The sequence below is a fragment of the Oncorhynchus gorbuscha genome, linkage group LG13 (assembly GCF_021184085.1).
Source record: "Oncorhynchus gorbuscha isolate QuinsamMale2020 ecotype Even-year linkage group LG13, OgorEven_v1.0, whole genome shotgun sequence".
Classification (NCBI taxonomy): domain Eukaryota; kingdom Metazoa; phylum Chordata; class Actinopteri; order Salmoniformes; family Salmonidae; genus Oncorhynchus; species Oncorhynchus gorbuscha.
Genome location: NC_060185.1, coordinates 22,918,242 through 22,940,741, shown reverse-complemented (window position 1 = coordinate 22,940,741; position 22,500 = coordinate 22,918,242). Strand labels below are relative to the sequence as shown.

General features: G+C 44.1%; 1 protein-coding gene across 1 annotated transcript in view; it reads right to left on the bottom strand.

Moving 5' to 3' along the window:
* The window catches only part of LOC123992250 (calsyntenin-2-like), a 394,402-nt gene that overhangs the window by 44,026 nt on the left and 327,876 nt on the right, over window positions 1–22,500 (bottom strand). The window contains exon 4 of the mRNA XM_046293428.1: window positions 3,620–3,828. Coding sequence (XP_046149384.1) covers window positions 3,620–3,828 — 209 coding nt within the window. The remainder of the gene's footprint in view (window positions 1–3,619; window positions 3,829–22,500) is intronic.

The following is a 22,500-nucleotide window of genomic DNA, read 5'->3' as shown; positions in this document are numbered from 1 at the left end:
CTCTCTCTACCATCCTAAATTCTGTCCTCAACTTCTCTCTCTATCCTCCTCCTCTCTGTCCTCGTCTTCTCCCTCTATCCTCCTCCTCTCTGTCCTCGTCTTCTCTCTCTACCATCCTCCATTCTGTCCTCGTCTTCTCTCACTATCCTCCTCCTCTCTGTCCTCGTCTTCTCCCTCTGACAGTGGCTTCTCCCACTATCCTCCTCTCTGTCCTCGTCTTCTCTCTCTACCATCCTCCTCTCTGTCCTCATCTTCTCCCTCTATACTCCTCCTCTCTGTCCTCATCTTCTCCCTCTATCCTCCTCCTTTCGTCCTCATCTTCTCACTCTAACATCATCCTCTCTGTCCTCATCTTCTCTTTCTATCCTCCTCTTCTCTGTCCTCGTCTTCTCTCTCTACCATCTTCCTCTCTGTCCTCATCTTCTCTTTCTATCCTCCTCTTCTCTGTCCTCGTCTTCTCTCTCTACCATCTTCCTCTCTGTCCTCGTTTTCTCCCTCTATCCTCCTCCTCTCTGTCCTCGTCTTCACTCCCTACCACCCTCCTCTCTATCCTAGTCTTCTCACTCTATCCTCCTCCTCTCTGTCCTCGTTTTCTCCCTCTATCCTCCTCCTCTCTGTCCTCGTCTTCAATATCTTCCATCCTCCTCTGTCCTCGTCTTCTCTCTCTACCATCCTCCATTCTGTCCTCATCTTCTCTCTCTATCCTCCTCCTCTCTGTCCTCGTCTTCTCTCTCTACCATCTTCCTCTCTGTCCTCGTTTTCTCCCTCTATCCTCCTCCTCTCTGTCCTCGTCTTCTCTCACTACCATCCTCCTCTCTGTCCTCGTCTTCTCCCTCTATCCTCCTCATCTCTGTCCTCGTCTTCAATATCTTCTATCATCCTCTGTCCTCGTCTTCAATATCTTCCATCCGCCTCTGTCCTTGTCTTCACTCTCTATCCTCCTCCTCTCTGTCCTCGTCTTCTCTCTCTACCATCCTCCTCTCTGTCCTCGTCTTCTCCCTCTATCCTGCTCCTCTCTGTCCTCGTCTTCAATATCTTCCATCTTACTCTGTCCTCGTCTTCACTCTCTATCCTCCTCCTATCTGTCCTCGTCTTCTCCCTCTATCCTTCTCGTCTCTGTCCTCGTCTTCTCTCTCTATCCTCCTCCTCTCTGTCCTCGTCTTCAATATCTTCTATCATCCTCTATCCTCGTCTTCAATATCTTCCATCTTACTCTGTCCTCGTCTTCACTCTCTATCCTCCTCCTATATGTCCTCATCTTCTCCCTCTATCCTTCTCGTCTCTGTCCTCGTCTTCTCTCTCTATCCTCCTCCTCTCTGTCCTCGTCTTCAATATCTTCTATCATCCTCTGTCCTCGTCTTCAATATCTTCCATCCGCCTCTGTCCTTGTCTTCACTCTCTATCCTCCTCCTCTCTGTCCTCGTCTTCTCTCTCTACCATCCTCCTCTCTGTCCTCGTCTTCTCCCTCTATCCTGCTCCTCTCTGTCCTCGTCTTCAATATCTTCCATCTTACTCTGTCCTCGTCTTCACTCTCAACCATCCTCCTCTCTGTCCTTGTCTTCACTCTCTACCATCCTCCTCTCTGTCCTCGTCTTCTCTCTTTATCCTTCTCGTCTCTGTCCTTGTCTTCTCTCTCTATCCTCCTCCTCTCTGTCCTCGTCTTCACTCCCTACCACCCTCCTCTCTATCCTAGTCTTCTCACTCTATCCTCCTCCTCTCTGTCCTCGTCTTCACTCCCTACCACCCTCCTCTCTATCCCAGTCTTCTCACTCTATCCTCCTCCTCTATGTCCTTGTCTTCTCTCTACCATCCTCCTCTCTGTCCTCGTTTTCTCCCTCTATCCTCCTCCTCTCTGTCCTCGTCTTCAATATCTTCCATCCTCCTCTGTCCTCGTCTTCTCTCTACCATCCTCCTCTCTGTCCTCGTCTTCTCCCTCTATCCTCCTCCTCTCTGTCCTCGTCTTCACTCTCTACCATCCTCCTCTCTGTCCTCGTAGTTCTCTCTTTATCCTCCTCCTCTCTGTCCTTGTCTTCACTCTCTACCATCCTCCTCTCTGTCCTCATCTTCTCACTCTATCCTCCTCCTCTCTATCCTAGTCTTCTCACTCGATCCTCCTCCTCTCTGTCCTCGTCTTCTCTCTATATCCTCCTTCTCTCTGTCCTCATCTTCACTCTCTGCCATCCTCCTCTCTGTCCTCGTCTTCTCTCTCTATCCTCCTCCTCTGTCCTCGTCTTCTCCCTCTATCCTCCTCCTCTCTATCCTAGTCTTCTCCCTCTATCTTCCTGCTTTCTGTCCTTGTCTTCTCCCTCTATCCTCCTCTTCTCTGTCCTCTTCTTCTCCCTCTATCCTCCTCTTCTCTGTCCTCGTCTTCTCCCTCTATCCTCCTCCTCTCTGTCCTCATCTTCCCTCTCTATCCTCCTCCTCTGTCCTCGTCTTCTCTCTCTATCCTCCTCCTCTGTCCTCGTCTTCTCTCTCTACCATCCTCCATTCTGTCCTTGTCTTCTCTCTCTATCCTCCACCTCTCTGTCCTCGTCTTCTCCCTCTATCCTCCTCCTCTCTGTCCTCGTCTTCTCTCCCTGCCAGTGCCTTCTCCCACTATCCTCCTCTCTGTCCTCGTCTTCTCCCTCTATCCTCCTCCTCTCTGTCCTCGTCTTCACTCTCTACCATCCTCCTCTCTGTCCTCGTCGTCTCTCTTTATCCTCCTCCTCTCTGTCCTTGTCTTCACTCTCTACCATCCTCCTCTCTGTCCTCATATTCTCCCTCTATCTTCCTGCTTTCTGTCCTTGTCTTCTCCCTCTATCTTCTTCTTCTCTGTCCTCGTTTTCTCCCTCTATCCTCCTCTTCTTTGTCCTTGTCTTCTCCCTCTATCCTCCTCCTCTCTGTCCTCGTCTTCTCCCTCTATCCCCCTCCTCTCTATCCTAGTCTTCTCCCTCTATCTTCCTGCTTTCTGTCCTTGTCTTCTCCCTCTATCCTCCTCTTCTCTGTCCTCGTCTTCTCCCTCTATCCTCCTCCTCTCTCAGCATGTTATCTTTCTACATTTCTCTTTGATATCCTTCAGTCCATTATTTCTCTCTATTTTGTTTTTCTCTTTTCTATCAGTCTCTTGTTCTGCCCTAATACCACCTCCCCTCCTCTCTCTCTCTCTCTCTCTCTCTCTATGAGCTGTTGTAATAAGCCACTCAGGTTTTCTCTCTGTGGGTAATGACATAGTGATCCTCTCAGACATACAGGACACTCTGGCCAGGCCCCATGCACCTCTCACTCTGCATTTTGACTCTAAACGAGCATGCCAAGGGCCAGTCACAACCCAGACATGGAAAGCAGTGCAACTGGAGTCTGTGAAAGCCACATTCCCTCCAATTTGACTAAGAGCAAGAAGGAGAGGACATGACAGTAGGCAGTAAATCTGTGTGTGCTTGTGATCGGTTTGTGGAGAGTGACAGTGGGCGACATTGTCCCACAGAAAGCATCCTGTATATCAGAGACGGACATCTGTGTGTGTGTGTGTATGTGTGTGAGTGTGCATGCGTGTGCGTGTGTGTGTGTGTGTGTGTGCGTGCACAGGCTTGTGTGTGTGTTTGTGTGTGTGGTCATGATGTGGTCCATAGCGTTTACTAACCATTGCGGTCGATGGCGAAGGGTGTGTTGGAGGTGGTGATCTGGTAGTTACAGATCTGGCTGTACTGAGGAGAACAGTCCTGGTCTGTAGCCTCCACCTGCAGGATGTTGTCATAGATCTTCCCCTCTGTCACCGCCGCCTGGTACTGGGCCTCCCGGAACACTGGAGAGAACTCATTCACATCATTCACCTGGATGTGTACCACCGCCCTGTGGACAGCAGGGGGAGACAGAGAGGACAGGGGTTAGAGTGGAAACTAGTAATTCAAGGGATACCATATAGGGTTTCCCATTAAGGTATTGGGGTTCCCTTCACCGCAGTAACTCTACTCTCAGCACATCTGATTTAGTTCATCATCAAGACCATTGGTTAGTTTAATCGGGTGTGCTGGTGGTGGAATAGAGCATATGGAAGGCTGGGGGACCCAAGGACTGGGTTGGGAAATACTGCAAAAAGCAGTAAGAGCCGGTTGGTTGAGGCTTCTTTTATATGTTGTTATGGTTAAGGTGAGGGATTGTGCCTGAATTCTTTTGACGAGATTTACTTGAGATTTACTTGGGCTCCCGAGTGGTTCAGCAGTCTAAGGCACTGCATCTCAATGCTAGAGGTGTCACTACAGATACCCTGGTTTGATTCCAGGCTGTATCACACCCGGCCGTGATTGGGAGTCCCATAGGGTGGCGCACAATTGTCCCAGCTTCGTCTGGATTTGGCCGGTGCAGGCCGTCATTGTAAATAATAGTTTGTTCTGAACTGACTTGCCTAGTTAATAATAATAATAATAATAGTTAAATAAAGTACTTTTTTAAAACCCTTTTCTCCCCAATTTCATGGTGTCCAATTGGTAGTTACAGTCTTGTCTCATCGCTGCAACTCCGTATGGACTGGGGAGATATATATATATATATATATATATATATATATATACAGCCATTGATTCTTGAAGAATATAACTTATAAATGCCTCATGAGCTTAGTTCAACTCTCACACTCCATGAGAACCCAAAATAAAAGCTTGTTTTACTCAGCTTTTTACCAAAACAGAGGCGGGGCTACTGTTTTGTTAATGTTTCATCTGTGGATTTTCCCTTTAAACAGCTGCATATTATCAAGATATCAAAGTGTCCCCAACTAAAAGGTAAACAATAGGCCTATAGCAAATGCAGAATATGGCATCATTTATAAAAATGTAAATAGCACTTTTCAGTAGTGTTCAAAGCAGGCCAATACATGATCGCAGCATTTCTTTTTCAACTGGAATCAATGAGCCCAATCAGTCCTCCATGACAACAAAAACATAAACAACAGATTCGGGCAGGTTAATAAGTCCAGAGTTTTGGGGTCATGCTCAGGTAAAACTATTTGTCTAATCTATCCTTCCATTTTTCCAAGTCCTATTCTTAACGATCAAGGCGTATAACATTTATTGGAATGACTGGAATTCTGATAAACTTTTTGTTTTTAAATGTAAATATTGAATTGAATCTTATTATTATATGTAGTAGAAAGCAATGGCTTAGAAGAAATGTAAGAAGCCTACATAACCAACCCATAAAGTAAAATATAACATCATATATGGTCAGCTATATAAACTTTAACATTGATTTATCCTGCAATAGATGTTGTTTAATTGGTAACATACATTTTTGTCTTCTTCTAATGCCTAATAATCTAAAAGTAATGGAATGTAATCAGATTACGTTACTGAGTTTGGGTAATCCAAAAGTTATGTTACTGATTACAATTTTTAACAGGTAACTAGTAACTGTAACGGATTGCGTTTAGAAAGTAATCTACCCAACCCTGATCATAGCCTATGGACACTTTATTTATTTCCATCTGAACACACAGAAACACTTGCAAGTCTACACCCCCCAAATATAGACAGTACACACATACACACACACACACCCACTCACGTGCACAATTATGCATACACACACACAAAACAACCATTATAAATCAGACATCAACTGTGCTAACAGTAATGCTAAGTGCTATCCCCAGCAGTAACAGTGCCACAGCCAAACAGGGTAACGCTAAGTGCTAGCCCCAGCAGTAACAGTGCCAAAGCCAAACAGGGTAATGCTAAGTGCTAGCCCCAGCAGTAACAGTGCCACAGCCAGACAGGGTAATGCTAAGTGCTAGCCCCAGCAGTAACAGTGCCACAGCCAGTCAGGGTAATGCTAAGTGCTAGCCCCAGCAGTAACAGTGCCACAGCCAGACAGGGTAATGCTAAATGCTAGCCCCAGTAGTAACAGTGCCACAGCCAGACAGGGTAATGCTAAGTGCTAGCCCCAGCAGTAACAGTGCCACAGCCAGACAGGGTAATGCTAAGTGCTAGCCCCAGCAGTAACAGTGCCACAGCCAGACAGGGTAATGCTAAGTGCTAGCCCCAGCAGTAACAGTGCCACAGCCAGACAGGGTAATGCTAAGTGCTAGCCCCAGCAGTAACAGTGCCACAGCCAGACAGTACTGTACGTAGCATCAGCAACAGAGGTGAGCAGTACATCCCTCTGCATCTTGTTCTGTCATATTAATGTGTCTCTCTCATAAGCATCTCCCCCTCCTTCCCCAGAAACGCCCTCTGGACGAGGGCAAACATATGTTACACACCACTGGGGATCGGAGGGGAGTAGAGGAGGGAGGAAGGGAAGGATGGTTGATGGGATAAGGGTGGGGAGGAGGGAGGGATAGAGGGGGAGTGACACAGGCACACATGTGCTTGAAAGCAGACACCTGGCTTCCTTTCCCTCTACAGTGCCAGTGAGGGTTATGAGAGAGAGAGACAGAGATAGAGTGAGAAAGACAAAGAGAGAGACAATGAGAGAGAGAGAGAGAGAGAGACAGAGAGAGAGAGAGAGAGAGAGAGAGAGAGTAATTGTGTGTGCATGTGTGTGTGCGTGTGTGTGCTTGCATTGGGCACGGTGCCAGACCAGCTCCAGCCTCAAGCCATCCCCCTACTCCCTGGGTACAACACAACATAACACAGAGTTGATGAAGAAAGATTTGGGAATAGACAAAGGGGCCTAAAAAGACTAAACTGGATCCAAATGACCAAGGGGTGCAGAAAATCTCACAACACCAAAAGAGTCTGTATTATTGAATTAAGACAGAACCCAATGGGGTCTTGTAGGCAACATGACAATATAGAGATCAATCCATTCCAGTCCAAATGAAGGTGTATCTACAGTTGAAATCAGAAGTTTACATACACCTTAGTCAAACACATTTAAACTCCGTTTTCCACAATTCCTGACATTTAAGCGTAGTAATACATCTCTGTTTTAGGTCAGTTACGATCACCACTTTATTTTAAGAATGTGAAATGTCAGAATAGTAGTAGAGAGAATGATTTATTTCAGCTATTATTTCTTGCATCACATTCCCAGTGGGTCAGAAGTTTAAATACACTCATTTGTATTACACTTCTGGCGCCGACAGAGATGGCCGCCTCGCTTCGCGTTCCTAGGAAACTATGCAGTTTTTTGTTTTTTTACGTGTTATTTTTTACATTAGTACCCCAGGTCATCTTAGGTTTCATTACATACAGTCGAGAAGAACTACTGAATATAAGATCAGTGTCAACTCACCATCAGTACGACCAAGAATATGTTTTCCACGACGCGGATCCTGTGTTCTGCCTTACAAACAGGACAACGGAATGGATCGCATGCAGCGACCCAAGAAAACGACTCCGAAAAAGAGGGAAACGTAGCGGTCTTCTGGTCAGACTCAGAACAAGGGCACATCGTGCACCACTCCCCAGCATTCTTCTTGCCAATGTCCAGTCTCTTGACAACAAGGTTGACGAAATCCGAGCAAGGGTAGCATTCCAGAGGGACATCAGAGACTGCAACGTTCTCTGCTTCACGGAAACATGGCTCACTGGGAAGACGCTATCCGATGCGGTGCAGCCAACGGGTTTCTCCACGCACCGCGCCGACAGAAACAAACATCTTTCTGGTAAGAAGAGGGGCGGGGGCGTATGCCTTATGACTAACGAGACATGGTGTGATGAAAGAAACATACAGGAACTCAAATCCTTCTGTTCACCTGATTTAGAATTCCTCACAATCAAATGTAGACCGCATTATCTTCCAAGAGAATTCTCTTCGATTATAATCACAGCCGTATATATCCCCCCCCCCCCAAGCAGACACATCGATGGTTCTGAACTAACTTTATTTAACTCTTTGCAAACTGGAAACCATTTATCCGGAGGCTGCATTCATTGTAGCTGGGGATTTTAACAAAGCTAATCTGAAAACAAGACTCCCTAAATTTTATCAGCATATCGATTGCGCAACCAGGGGTGGTAAAACCCTGGATCATTGTTACTCTAACTTCTGCGACGCATATAAGGCCCTGCCCCGCCCCCCTTTCGGAAAAGCTGACAACGACTCCATTTTGTTGATCCCTGCCTACAGGCAGAAATTAAAACAAGAGGCTCCCACGCTGAGGTCTGTCCAACGCTGGTCAGACCAAGCTGACTCCACACTCCATGACTGCTTCCAGCACGTGGACTGGAATATGTTTCATATTGCGTCAGACAACAACATTGACGAATACGCTGATTCGGTGTGCGAGTTCATTAGAACGTGTGTCGAAGATGTCGTTCCCATAGCAACGATAAAAACATTCCCTAACCAGAAACCGTGGATTGATGGCAGCATTCGCGTGAAACTGAAAGCGCGAACCACTGCTTTTAATCAGGGCAAGGTGTCTGGCAACATGACTGAATACAAACAGTGCAGCTATTCCCACAGCAAGGCTATTAAACAAGCTAAGCGTCAGTACAGAGACAAAGTGGAATCTCAATTCAACGGCTCAGACACAAGAGGCATGTGGCATGTGGCAGGGTCTACAGTCAATCACGGACTACAAGAAGAAACCCAGCCCAGTCACGGACCAGGATGTCTTGCTCCAAGGCAGACTTTATAACTTTTTTGCCCGCTTTGAGGACAATACAGTGCCACTGACACGGCCTGCAACGAAAACATGCGGTCTCTCCTTCACTGCAGCCGAGGTGAGTAAGACATTTAAACGTGTTAACCCTCGCAAGGCTGCAGGCCCAGACGGCATCCCCAGCCGCGCCCTCAGAGCATGCGCAGACCAGCTGGCCGGTGTGTTTACGGACATATTCAATCAATCCCTATACCAGTCTGCTGTTCCCACATGCTTCAAGAGGGCCACCATTGTTCCTGTTCCCAAGAAAGCTAAGGTAACTGAGCTAAACGACTACCGCCCCGTAGCACTCACTTCCGTCATCATGAAGTGCTTTGAAAGACTAGTCAAGGACCATATCACCTCCACCCTACCTGACACCCTAGACCCACTCCAATTTGGTTACTGCCCAAATAGGTCCACAGACTATGCAATCTCAACCACACTGCACACTGCCCTAACCCATCTGGACAAGAGGAATACCTATGTGAGAATGCTGTTCATCGACTACAGCTCGGCATTGAACACCATAGTACCCTCCAAGCTCGTCATCAAGCTCGAGACCCTGGGTCTCGACCCCGCCCTGTGCAACTGGGTACTGGACTTCCTGACGGGCCGCCCCCAGGTGGTGAGGGTAGGCAACAACATCTCCTCCCCGCTGATCTTCAACACGGGGGCCCCACAAGGGTGCGTTCTGAGCCCTCTCCTGTACTCCCTGTTCACCCACGACTGCGTGGCCATGCACGCCTCCAACTCAATCATCAAGTTTGCGGACGACACAACAGTGGTAGGCTTGATTACCAACAACAACGAGACGGCCTACAGGGAGGAGGTGAGGGCCCTCGAAGTGTGGTGTCAGGAAAATAACCTCACACTCAACGTCAACAAAACTAAGGAGATGATTGTGGACTTCAGGAAACAGCAGAGGGAACACCCCCCTATCCACATCGATGGAACAGTAGTGGAGAGGGTAGCAAGTTTTAAGTTCCTCGGCATACACATCACAGACAAACTGAATTGGTCCACTCACACTGACAGCGTCGTGAAGACGGCGCAGCAGCGCCTCTTCAACCTCAGGAGGCTGAAGAAATTCAGCTTGTCACCAAAAGCACTCACAAACTTCTACAGATGCACAATCGAGAGCATCCTGGCGGGCTGTATCACCGCCTGGTACGGCAACTGCTCCGCCATCAACCGTAAGGCTCTCCAGAGGGTAGTGAGGTCTGCACAACGCATCACCGGGGGCAAACTACCTGCCCTCCAGGACACCTACACCACCCGATGTTACAGGAAGGCCATAAAGATCATCAAGGACATCAACCACCCGAACCACTGCCTGTTCACCCCGCTATCATCCATAAGGCGAGGTCAGTACAGGTGCATCAAAGCTGGGACCGAAAGACTGAAAAACAGCTTCTATCTCAAGGCCATCAGACTGTTAAACAGCCACCACTAACATTGAGTGGCTGCTGCCAACACACTGTCATTGACACTGACCCAACTCCAGCCACTTTAATAATGGGAATTGATGGGAAATGATGTAAATATATCACTAGCCACTTTAAACAATGCTACCTTATATAATGTACTTACCCTACATTATTCATCTCATATGCATACGTATATACTGTACTCTACATCATCGACTGCATCCTTATGTAATACATGTATCACTAGCCACTTTAACTATGCCACTTTGTTTACTTTGTCTACATACTCATCTCGTATGTATATACTGTACTCGATACCATCTACTGTATGCTGCTCTGTACCATCACTCATTCATATATCCTTATGTACATATTCTTTATCCCCTTACACTGTGTATAAGACAGTAGTTTTGGAATTGTTAGTTAGATTACTTGTTGGTTATCACTGCATTGTCGGAACTAGAAGCACAAGCATTTCGCTACACTTGCATTAACATCTGCTAACCATGTGTATGTGACAAATAAAAATTTGATTTGATTTGATTTGATTTGGTAGCATTGCCTTTAAATTGTTTAACTTGGGTCAAACGTTCCAGGTAGCCTTCCACAAGCTTCCCACAATAAGTTGGGTGAATTTTGGCTGTTTCTTCCTGACAGAGCTGGTGTAACTGAGTCAGGTTTGTAGGCCTCCTGACAGAGCTGGTGTAACTGAGTCAGGTTTGTAGGCCTCCTGACAGAGCTGGTGTAACTGAGTCAGGTTTGTAGGCCTCCTTGCTCACACACACTTTTTCAGTTGTTCCCACAAATTCTCTATAGGATTGAGGTCAGGGCTTTGTGATGGCCACTCCAATACCTTGACTTTGTTGTCCTTAAGCCATTTGCCACAACTTTGGAAGTATGCTTGGGGTCATTGTCCATTTGGAAGACTCATTTGCAGCCAAGCTTTAACATGTCTTGACTGATGTCTTGAGATGTTTCTTCAATATATCCACGTCATTTTCCTCCCTCACGATGCCATCTATTTTGTGGAATGCACCAGTTCCTCCTGCAGCAAAGCACCCCCACAACATGATATTGCCACCCCCGTACTTCACGGTTGGGATGGTGTTCTTCAGCTTGCAAGCCTCCCCCTTTTTCCTCCAAACATAACGATGTTGGGCATTTTCTCCCCCCATCAGCAGATCCCTGGGGGGGTCACCATGGCAATTAATTGTAATCTACATAATAATTAACATTTCCTAAATAATGGACATTTTTGTAGAGTTTTTACATACTTTTTTCGTAAGATCAAATCAATCCTGAAATCTCTAAGTGGAAATTACAATCTTTGAAAAATGTAGATTTTTTTGTCATTGCCCTACACAATACCCCATAATGTAAAAATGTTATGATAAATGAGAAGCTGAAATGTCTTGAGTCAATAAGTATTCAACCCCTGAAATGACTTGAGTCAATAAGTATTCTACCCCTGAAATGTCTTGAGTCAATAAGTATTCAACCCCTTATTTATGTGAAGCCTAAATAAGATCAGAACTAAAAATGTGCTTAACAAGTCACATAATAAGTTGCATGAATTCACTCTGGGTGCAATACGTGTTTGACATGATTTTTGAATGACTCTCATCTCTGTACCCCACACATACAATTGTCTGTAAGGTCCCTCAGTCAAGCAGTGAATTTAAAACACAGATTCAACCACAAGGACCAGGGAGGTTTTCCAATGTGTTACAAAGAAGGGCACTTTAAAAAAAGAAGAAGCAGACATTAGACAATTACTCTTTGGATGGTGTATCAATACACCCAGTCACGACAAAGACACTGGTGTCCTTCCTAGCTCAGGTGTCCTTCCTAGCTCAAAGAGGTCAGTGACGAGGAAAAAACAGTTATGGAGTTTAATGTCTGTGATAGGAGAAAACTGAGGATGGATCAACAGCATTGTCGTTACTCCACAATACTAACCAAACTGACTGAGCAAAAAGAAGGAAGCTTTTAAAGAATACAAATATTCCAAAACATGCATCCTGTTTGCAACACGACACTAAAGTAATACTGAAATATTATTTGTCCCGATATACAAAGTGCTATGTTTGTGGCGAATCCTATACAACACATTACTGAGTACTTCTCTTCATATTTTCAAGCATATTGGTGGCTGCATCAAGTTATGGGAATGCTTGCAATCGTTAAGGACTGGGGGGGTTTTCAGGATAAAAAATAAACAGAATGGAGCTAAGCACAGTCAAATCTTAGAGGAAAACCTGGTTCAGTCTGCTTTCTACCAGACACTGGGAGATTAATTCACCTTTCAGCAGGACAACAACCTAAAACACAAGGCCAAATCTACACTGGAGTTGCTTACCAAAAAGACAGTGAATGTTCCTGAGTGGCCGAGTTACAGTTTTGACTTAAATCTACTGGAAAATGTAAGGTAAGACCTGAAAATGGTTTCATAGCAATGATCAGCAACCAATTTGACAGAGCCTGAAGAATTTTGAAAATAATAATGGGAAAATGATGCGCAATCCAGGCGTGGAAAGCTCTTAGAGATTTACCCAGAAAGACTCATAGCAGTAATCACTGCCAAAGTTGCTTCTATAAAATATTGACTCGGGGGTGTGAATATCTATGTAAATGAGATATTTCTGTATTTAATTTTCAATAAATAGGCATAACTTTCTCAAAACATGTTTCCATGCTTTGAATTCAGGCTGTAACAATAAAATGGACAGTCTATGGGGGTGCCACAGGGTTAAATTCTCGGGCCAACTCTTTTCTCTGTATGCATCAATGATGTTGCTCTTGCTGCTGGTGATTCTCTGATCCACCTCTACGCAGATGACATGATTCTGTATACTTCTGGCGCTTCTTTGTACACTGTGTTCACTAGCCTCCAGACGAGCTTCAATGCCATACAACTCTCCTTCCATGGCCTCCAACTGCTCATAAATGCAAGGAAAACTAAATGACTTAGAATATGTGGACAACTACAAATACCTAGGTGTCTGGTTAGACTGTAAACTCCCCTTCCAGACTAGAGGTCGACCGATTAATGGGAATGGCCGATAAATTAAGGCCGATTTCAAGTTTTCATAACAATCGGAAATCGGTATTTTTGGGCACAGATTTGCCAATTTTTTTTTCTTTTTTAAATATTTTTTATACCTTTATTTAACTAGGCAAGTCAGTTAAGAACACATTCTTATTTTCAATGACGGTCTAGGAACGGTGGGTTAACTGCCTTGTTCAGGGGCAGAACGACAGATTTTCACCTTGTCAGCTTGGGGGATCCAATCTTGCAACCTTACAGTTAACTAGTCCAACGCAATAACGAACTGCCTCTCTCGTTGCACTGTTACGCGAATGCAGTAAGCCAAGGTAAGTTGCTAGATAGCATTAAACTTATCTTATAAAAAAACAATCAATCATAATCACTAGTTATCTACACATGGTTGATGATATTATAATCTGACTGAGCATACAAGCATACAGGTATCTAAGTATCTGACTGAGCGGCAGTAGGAAGAAGCAGGCGCGTAAACATGAATTCAAACAGCACTTTAGTGCGTTTTGCCAGCAGCTCTTCATTGTGCGTCAATCATTGCGCTGTTTATGACTTCAAGCCTATCAACTCCCGAGATGAGAGTTGCGCTAATAGCTTAGCGTTTCAAACATCACTCGCTCTGAGCCTGTGGTTGTTTCCCTTGCTCTGCATGGGTGTTATGCACGCCTCTATGAAGAGGGAACGCAACACCCTGCTACAACTAAACTCTCCGTGAAGTGAAAAAAGGTATGGACTGTAGGTGCAAGTAAGAATGACAACATGCAGAATGTGGTACCGTTTACAAGGACTTTATTCCTTCACACGGTAATATGGGGAAAAGGGGCTGGACGGAACCAAAGCAAAGAAAGTCAATCTCAAAGCCCCCCCCCTCTCCTATCTTACCTGCCTACCCACTACTTACCTCATTTAGCACCACCTGGTGCCCTAAGCAAAATACAGGGGGTGGTCCACCCAGGTCTTACCTAGTGTGCCTAGACAGTGAATATGCTACGGGTATATGTATGCTCGCGGGCCTCTTGCCTAAGCACTCCCTAGGTGCCTTCCCCTTCCCCCCTGGGAACAAATGAAACAGAATATTAAACAATTTCACAAACAAACTAAGAAACAAAGGACATCAAATAAGCTCTGAGCAACAAACTCACAAAACATACCAACTTCCCAGCAATGAACACCCATCAAAATCTCCAGCAAAATCTCTAGCAAAAATCTCTAGCAAAATCTCTGCAATAACCTCCCAGAAAATCTCTCTAGCAAATCTACTTCCAGCAAAATTCTCTTCCTCTAGCAAAATCTCTCTGCAATGAACTCCAGCAAAATCTCTAGTAAATCTACCTCCAGCAAATCTACCTCCAGCAAATCTACCTCCAGCAAATCTACCTCCAGCAAATCTACCTCCAGCAAATCTACCTCCAGCAAATCTACCTCCAGCAAATCTACCTCCAGCAAATCTACCTCCAGCAAAATCTCTCCAGCAAAATCTCTCCAGCAAAATCTCTCCAGCAAAATCTCTCCAGCAAAATCTCTCCAGCAAAATCTCTCTAGCAAAATCTCTCTAGCAAAATTTCTCTAGCAAAATTTCTGCAATGACCTCCCAGCAAATCTCTCTCTCCTGAACAGAACACTGGCTTTTATATAGCTTCTGAAGGAATGGGTAATTGGAGACAGCTGCGTCTTGACGAGGGGGCGGGGTCAGCTCTCCAATTAGCCATGGAGTCGACCAATCAGCTGCTTGAGGGATTTCAGGAAGCCATTTCCTGAAATAAACACATGCAAACATACAAACTACAACACATAAACTGGGGAACGTAACAATGGGTAACGCTGTTTCGATGGAGGCTGTTGTTGTTGTGTTGCTGGTTCGAGCCCAGGGAGGTGCGAGGAGAGGGATGGAAACTATACTGTTACACTGGCAATACTAAAGTGCCTATAAGAACATCCAATAGTCAAAGGTTAATGAAATAAAATGGTATAGAGGGAAATAGTCCTATAATTCCTATAATAACTACAACCTAAAACTTCTTACCTGGGAATATTGAAGACTCATGTTAAAAGGAACCACCAGCTTGCATATGTTCTCATGTTCTGAGCAAGGAACTGAAATGTTAGCTTTCTTACATAGCACATATTGCACTTTTACTTTCTTCTCCAACACTTTGTTTTTGTATCATTTAAACCAAATTGAACATGTTTCATTATTTACTTGAGGCTAAATTGATTTTATTGATGTATTATATTAAGTTAAAATAAGTGTTCATTCAGCATTGTTGTAATTGTCATTATTACAAATAAATAAATAAAAATCGTCCGATTAATCTGTATCGGCTTTTTTGGTCCTCCAATAATCGGTATCGGAGTTGAAAAATCATAATCGGTCGACCTCTATTCCAAACTCACATTAAGCATCTCCAATCCAAAATAAAATCCAGAATTGACTTCCTATTTCCCAACAAAGCATCCTTCACTCATGCTGCCAAACATACACAAAACTAAACTATCCTGCCGATTCTTGACTTCGGCGATGTCATTTACAAAATAGCCTCCAACACTCTACTCAGTAAATTGGATGCCGTCTATCACAGTGCCGTCCGTTTTGTCACCAAAGCCCCATATACTACCCACCACTGCAACCTGTATGCTCTCGCTGGCTGCCCCTCGTTTCATATTCATAGCCAAACCCACTGGCTCCAGGTCATCTATACGTCTTTGCTAGGTAAAGCCCAGCCTTATTTCAGCTTACTGTTCACCATAGCAGCACCCACCCGCAGCACGCGCTCCAGCAGATCACCCCCAAAGCCAATTCCTCCTTTGGCCGCCTTTCCTTCCAGTTCTCTGCTGCCAATGATTGGAACGAACTGCAAAAATCTCTGAAGCTGGAGACTCATATCTCCCTCGCTAACTTTAAGCACCAGCTGTCTGAGCAGCTCACAGATCACTGCACTGTACATAGCCCATCTGTAAATAGCCCATCCAACTACCTCATCCCCATACTTTTTTTCTCCTTTGCACCCCAGTATCTCTACTTGCACATTCCTATTCTGCACATCTATCACTCGTGTGTAATTGCGATATTAGAATTATTTTGACACTATGGCCTATTTATTGCCTTACTTCCTCACGCCATTTGCACACACTGTATATATACTTTCTTTTTTCTATTGTGTTATTGACTCTATGCTTGTTAATTCCATGTGTAACTCTGTGTTGTTGTTTGTGTCGCACTTCTTTGGTTCATCTTGGCCAGGTCGCAGCTGTAAATGAGAATTGTTCTCAACTAGCCTACCTAGTTAAATAAAGGTGAAATAAAATAATACATTAAAAAATGCGGAATAAGTCGAGGGGTATGAATACTTTCTGAAGGCACTGGATATCACAATGCATCATGAAAGCTTATGCTAATGAGCTCTTGGCTCACATCCTCTTCGCTTGTGTGTAAGTGTGTGTGCGTGTGTCGGTATGTGTACAGTGTGTATGTATGTATGTATGCATGTATGCATGTATGCATGTATGCATGTATGTATGTATGTATGTATGTATGTATGTATGTATGTATGTATGTATGTATGTATGTATGTATGTATGTGTGTGTGTGTGTGTGTGTGTGTGTGTGTGTGTGTGTGTGTGTGTGTGTGTGTGTGTGTGTGTGTGTGTGTGTGTGTGCGTGCGTGTGTGCGTGTGTGCGTGTGTGTGTGTGTGTGCGTGTGCGTGTGTGCGTGTGTGTGTGCATGTATCTGTATGTGTGTGTGCGTGCATGTGTGAGTGAGTATTCATGTGTGTGTGTGTGTTTGTGTGTGTGTGTGTGTGTGTGTGTGTGTGTGTGTGTGTGTGTGTGTGTGTGTGTGTGTGTGTGTGTGTGTGTGTGTGTGTGTGTGTGTGTGTGTGTGTGTGTGTGTGTGTGTGTGTGTGTGTGTGTGTGTGTGTGTGTGTGTGTGTGTGACTGTCTGTCGATCCTCTCAGTTGCGGGGAGGTGCTGCCATCCGTTGAGATAATTAGTCTTTTCCAAACCTCCGGCACAGGGAGGTGAGGAACACACGGCTTTCCCAGAATCACAAGTGACAAGTTTAATAACCGCCTCACGACAACCACCGCATAGGCAGAAACATGGCGGCTTTAGAATGAGTTGTCTAGCTTAGCCCTGCAAGTCACTCTGGAGTCTGGACAACCAGGAGGTCAGGGGTTAACATCCTAGATGAACTGCTACGACATTCACTGACCGGGGCATTAAACCTCCTCCAGCACTTAACCCATTTAATACATCTAGCACTCACTGCAGATGGGGAGAGATGGAGAAGTTAAAGGATGTGACACGTTCACACAGGAAGTGAGAGGAGTACAAATAAATGATGACATAGAAATACTTTGTGTCTGGGTACACACATTTACCATGAATGTGGCGGTGCTGTGATTCAGAACTAATCATGCATTAGCATAATTCTTTCATTAGGATTTTAAAAAGCAGTAAATTGAAAACATTTCATCACACATGGTTAAAATGGACAAAAAAGGTTTAAAATAGATTTCAAGAATAAAGTGCTCTGATTCAGAATTATTGTTCTGTGGGACAATCCATCTGTGTGACTCAGTGGTAGTCAACGGTGATAAGAAGTGATGGAAAAAGTACCCAATTGTCATATTTAAGTAAAAGTAATAGAAATGTGAAAGTCAAAGTCACCCAGTAAAATACTTGAGTAAAAGTCTAAAAGTACTTGGTTTGAAATATACTTAAGTATCAAAAGTACATGTAATTGCTAAAATATACTTAAGTATCAAAAGTACATGTAATTGCTAAAATATACTTAAGTATCAAAAGTGAAAGTAAAAGGATAAATACTTTTAAATTCCTTATATTATTAAGTAAGTCAGACTGCACCATTTTCTTGTTTTTTAATTTACGGATAGCCAGGGGCTATCCCCAACACTCAGACATAATTACAAATTAAGAATTTGTGTTTAGTGAGTCCGACAGATCAAAGGCAGTAGGGATGACAAGGGATGTTGTCTTGATAAGTGTGTGTATTGGACCATTTTCCTGTCCTGCCAAGCATTCAAAATGTAGTGAGTGCTTTTGGGTGTCAGGGAAAACATATGGAGTGTAGTGAAGTAAAAGTAAAAGTTGTCAAAAATATAAATAGTAAAGTACAGATATCCCAAAAAGCATTTTAAAGTATTTTTACTTTACACCACTGGTGATAAGCCATATTTTTTGCCTGATTTGAGTTACAGAACTTACATACAACACAGAATAACTGTAATGAACATGAGCAAGACAGAGAGCTGGTTTCAACGGGACCATAGGAGGAGGCAGGTAGCTGGGTCCAGGGGAAGGCAGAAGGTCATACACGGTAGGTCCAAAAATGACAACAGTACAGGCAGGGAATAGGCAAAAGGTGTTGTGAGTGAGGGAGGCAAAAACTATCATACACGTGAGGAGAGACAGAGCTCCAAAAAAAGTGTGTCTCAAAACAAACAATACCTCACAGTGATGGGGTGCAAGGAACTGAACTAAATAGTGTGGGATGATGACATGCAGGTGTATGAACAGGTGATTAGAATTCCGGTGGTTGGGATCTGGAGAGAGAGCTGGAAAGTGGGCTGCGTTCCGGGGATCGAAGTGTTTGGGAGTGTGAGTTGGACGCAGACGTTACAATAACATCTGAGATACAGTACATACAATGTGAGTTACAATACACCCATGATAAATTGGTAATGTAACCGAGTCGTTCAGGGTGATACTCATTGTTGTCAAGGAGGGAATCTTGGCTCACTGTACCTTTCAATGACAAAGCTGTGAAAACATTCAACATCTGTCTGATTGAGAGCCAATTACACAGTTAACCACAGCATAACATGTCTGAAGGCCCAAGAGTCAGTTTGTGACAAGAGTATTACATACACGGTTATAAAATTATATGAACTAGAGCCGAAGGTAACGGGAGAGGAAGCAATGAGGCAAAGAGCGAGGTAAACAAAATGTAGGTTGGTCAACTTGTTCAACATTTTCTTTCCTTTCTTATACACTACTCAATATGATAGAGGAGATAAAGGAAATATATAGGAAATATATAGTACGATATGGTAGGATATATGTAGGTTATATGTACTGTATGATATAGGTAGGATATATGTACTGTAGGATATAGGTAGGGTATATGCAGGATATAGGTAGGATATATGTACTATAGGATATATGTAGGATATATGCACTGTAGGATATAGGTAGAATATAAGTACTGTATGATATACGTAGGATATATGTAGGATATAGGTAGGATATCATGTACTGTAGGATTTATGTAGAATATATGCAGTTGTGGATATAGGTAGGATATATGTAGGATATATGTAGTGTAGGATATAGGTAGGATATATGTAGGATATATGTAGTGTAGGATATAGGTAGGATATAAGTAGGATATATGTAGTGTAGGATATAGGTAGGATATAAGTAGGATATATGTAGTGTAGGATATAGGTAGGATATAAGTAGATTATATATGTACTGTAGGATATAGGTAGGATATATTTTGGATTTAGGTAGGATATATGTAGTGTAGGATATAGGTAGGATATATGTAGTGTAGGATATAGGTAGGATATATGTAGTGTAGGATATAGGCAATTAAACAGTAGATGTAATTTCTTTTTTTGTGATATTAGACGACAGAGACAACGAAATAAAAAGCAGCAGGAGCAATAAAAAAGAAAGAAAGGAGAGGATGTCTATACCAGGAGAGAGATAGAGAGAGAGGTGGAGAGAGAGAGAGAGAGTGAGAGAGAGAGAGAGAGAGAGAGAGAGAGAGAGAGAGAGAGAGAGAGTGGAGAGAGAGGTAGAGAGAGAGAGGTAGAGAGAGGAGAGAGAGGTAGGAGAGAGAGGAGAGAGAGAGAGAGAGAGAGAGAGAGAGAGAGAGAGAGAGAGGTGGAGAGAGAGAGGTAGAGAGTGAGAGAGAGGTGGAGAGAGAGAGAGAGAGAGAGAGAGAGAGAGAGAGAGAGGTGGAGAGAGAGGTAGAGAGAGAGAGGTAGAGAGTGAGAGAGAGGTGGAGAGAGAGAGAGAGAGAGAGAGAGAGAGAGAGAGAGAGAGAGAGAGAGAGAGAGAGAGAGAGAGAGAGAGAGAGAGAGAGAGAGAGAGAGAGAGAGAGAGAGACAGAGAGAGACAGAGAGACAGAGAGACACGGAGATAGAGCCCTTTATGGTTGTGAGGTCTGGGGTCCGCTCACCAACCAAGACTTCACAAAATGGGACAAACACCAAATTGAGACTCTGCACGCAGAATTCAGCAAAAATATCCTCAGTCTTGCTATCGAGAAAGGCCGCCGTAGGCAGACATGACTCTCAAGAGAAGACAGGCTATGTGCTCACTGCCCACAAAATGAGGTGGAAACTGAGCTGCACTTCCTAACCTCTTGCCAAATGTATGACCATATTAGAGAGACATATTTCCCTCAGATTACACAGATCCACAAAGAATTTGAAAACAAATCCAATTTTGATAAACTCCCATATCTATTAGGTGAAATACCACAGTGTGCCATCACAGCAGCAAGAGTTGTGACCTGTTACCACAAGAAAAGGGCAACCAGTGAAGAACACACACCATTGTAAATAAAACCCATATTTATGCTTATTTATTTTATCTTGTGTCCTTTAACCATTTGTACATTGTTAAAACACTGTATATATATATATGACATTTGTAATGTCTTTATTGTTTTGAAACTTCTGTATGTGTGATGTGCACTGTTAATTTCTATTGTTTATTTCACGTTATATATTAACTACCTCACTTGCTTTGGCAATGTTAACACATGTTTCCCATGTCAATAAAGCCCTTGAATTGAATTGAATTGAGAGAGAGAGAGAAAGAGACAGAGAGAGACAGAGAGAGAGAGACAGAGAGAGAGAGATAGAGAGAGAGACTGAGACAGAGAGAGAGAGAGAGAGAGAGACTAAGACAGAGAGAGAGAGAGAGAGAGAGAGAGAGAGAGAGAGAGAGAGAGAGAGAGAGAGAGAGAGAGAGAGAGAGAGAGAGAGAGAGACAGAGACAGAGACAGAGAGACAGAGACAGAGAGAGAGAGACAGAGAGAGAGAGAGAGAGAGAGAGAGAGAGAGAGAGAGAGAGAGAGAGAGAGAGAGAGAGAGAGACTAAGACAGAGAGAGAGAGAGAGAGAGAGAGAGAGAGAGAGAGAGAGAGAGAGAGAGAGAGAGAGAGAGAGAGAGAGAGAGAGAGAAACTTGACGAGAGCTTGACGGCCTCTGTGTCATTTCTGATCCTATGGCCTGATCTCTTCTCTAGAGCTGACATGTCATGTGTAATTTGGGCTGAGCCATAGGCAAGGATTGTTTTTCTCCTCTAAATGTGAGAGTCGCGCTCACTGACGCTCTCCTCTCCGCTCGTCTGGATCCCTGAAAAGGCCAGACTGCTCCTCCGGGACTCAGACAGCAGAAGGAACGCCTGCGAAGAACAGGCTATTAAAGCTAATGAACACCTGCGAACAACAGGCTATTAAAGCTAATGAACACCTGCGAACAACAGGCTATTAAAGCTAAGGAACGCCTGCGAACAACAGGCTATTAAAGCTAAGGAACGCCTGCGAACAACAGGCTATTAAAGCTAATGAACACCTGCGAACAACAGGCTATTAAAGCTAATGAACACCTGCGAACAACAGGCTATTAAAGCTAATGAACACCTGCGAACAACAGGCTATTAAAGCTAAGGAACACCTGCGAACAACAGGCTATTAAAGCTAAGGAACGCCTGCGAACAACAGGCTATTAAAGCTAATGAACACCTGCGAACAACAGGCTATTAAAGCTAAGGAACACCTGCGAACAACAGGCTATTAAAGCTAAGGAACGCCTGCGAATAACAGGCTATTAAAGCTAAGGAACGCCTGCGAACAACAGGCTATTAAAGCTAAGGAATGCCTGCGAATAACAGGCTATTAAAGCTAAGACCGTCATCCCTGGGTGCTAACAAAGAACCTGTGTCATAGAATGTATGTCTACGTTTAGTTGTGTTTCTTCATACGTCCCACAATCAGGGATGCAGGGATAACCTGAAAAATACCACCCGGGACAATGTGTACCGTACCTTTACAAACACCTGCTGCTATAATTACAGGCCTGGTGCGTGTGTTTGTGTGTGTGAAGGAGACACTCGTTTTCTGTGTGAGCTCCCGCTGAGGAAGGTGAGAGGTGTGAGCAGAGAGAGAGTGAGGAGAGACACACACAGAGTGGAAATGACAGTCATAAGAGACCGTGGGGAAAGCAGAAGAATCCTCAGCTCATAGGTGCTCCTGTAAGTGTGGTGAATCATTTTCATCAGTGCACCACTTTAAAATAATATACTGGCTGTTTTCATCCTACACTGCTGAAACACTACAGGGAAGTACCTGGGGTCAGCCAGGATCAGACACTGAGGTGAAGGGGGTCAAGGAGAAAGTGGCA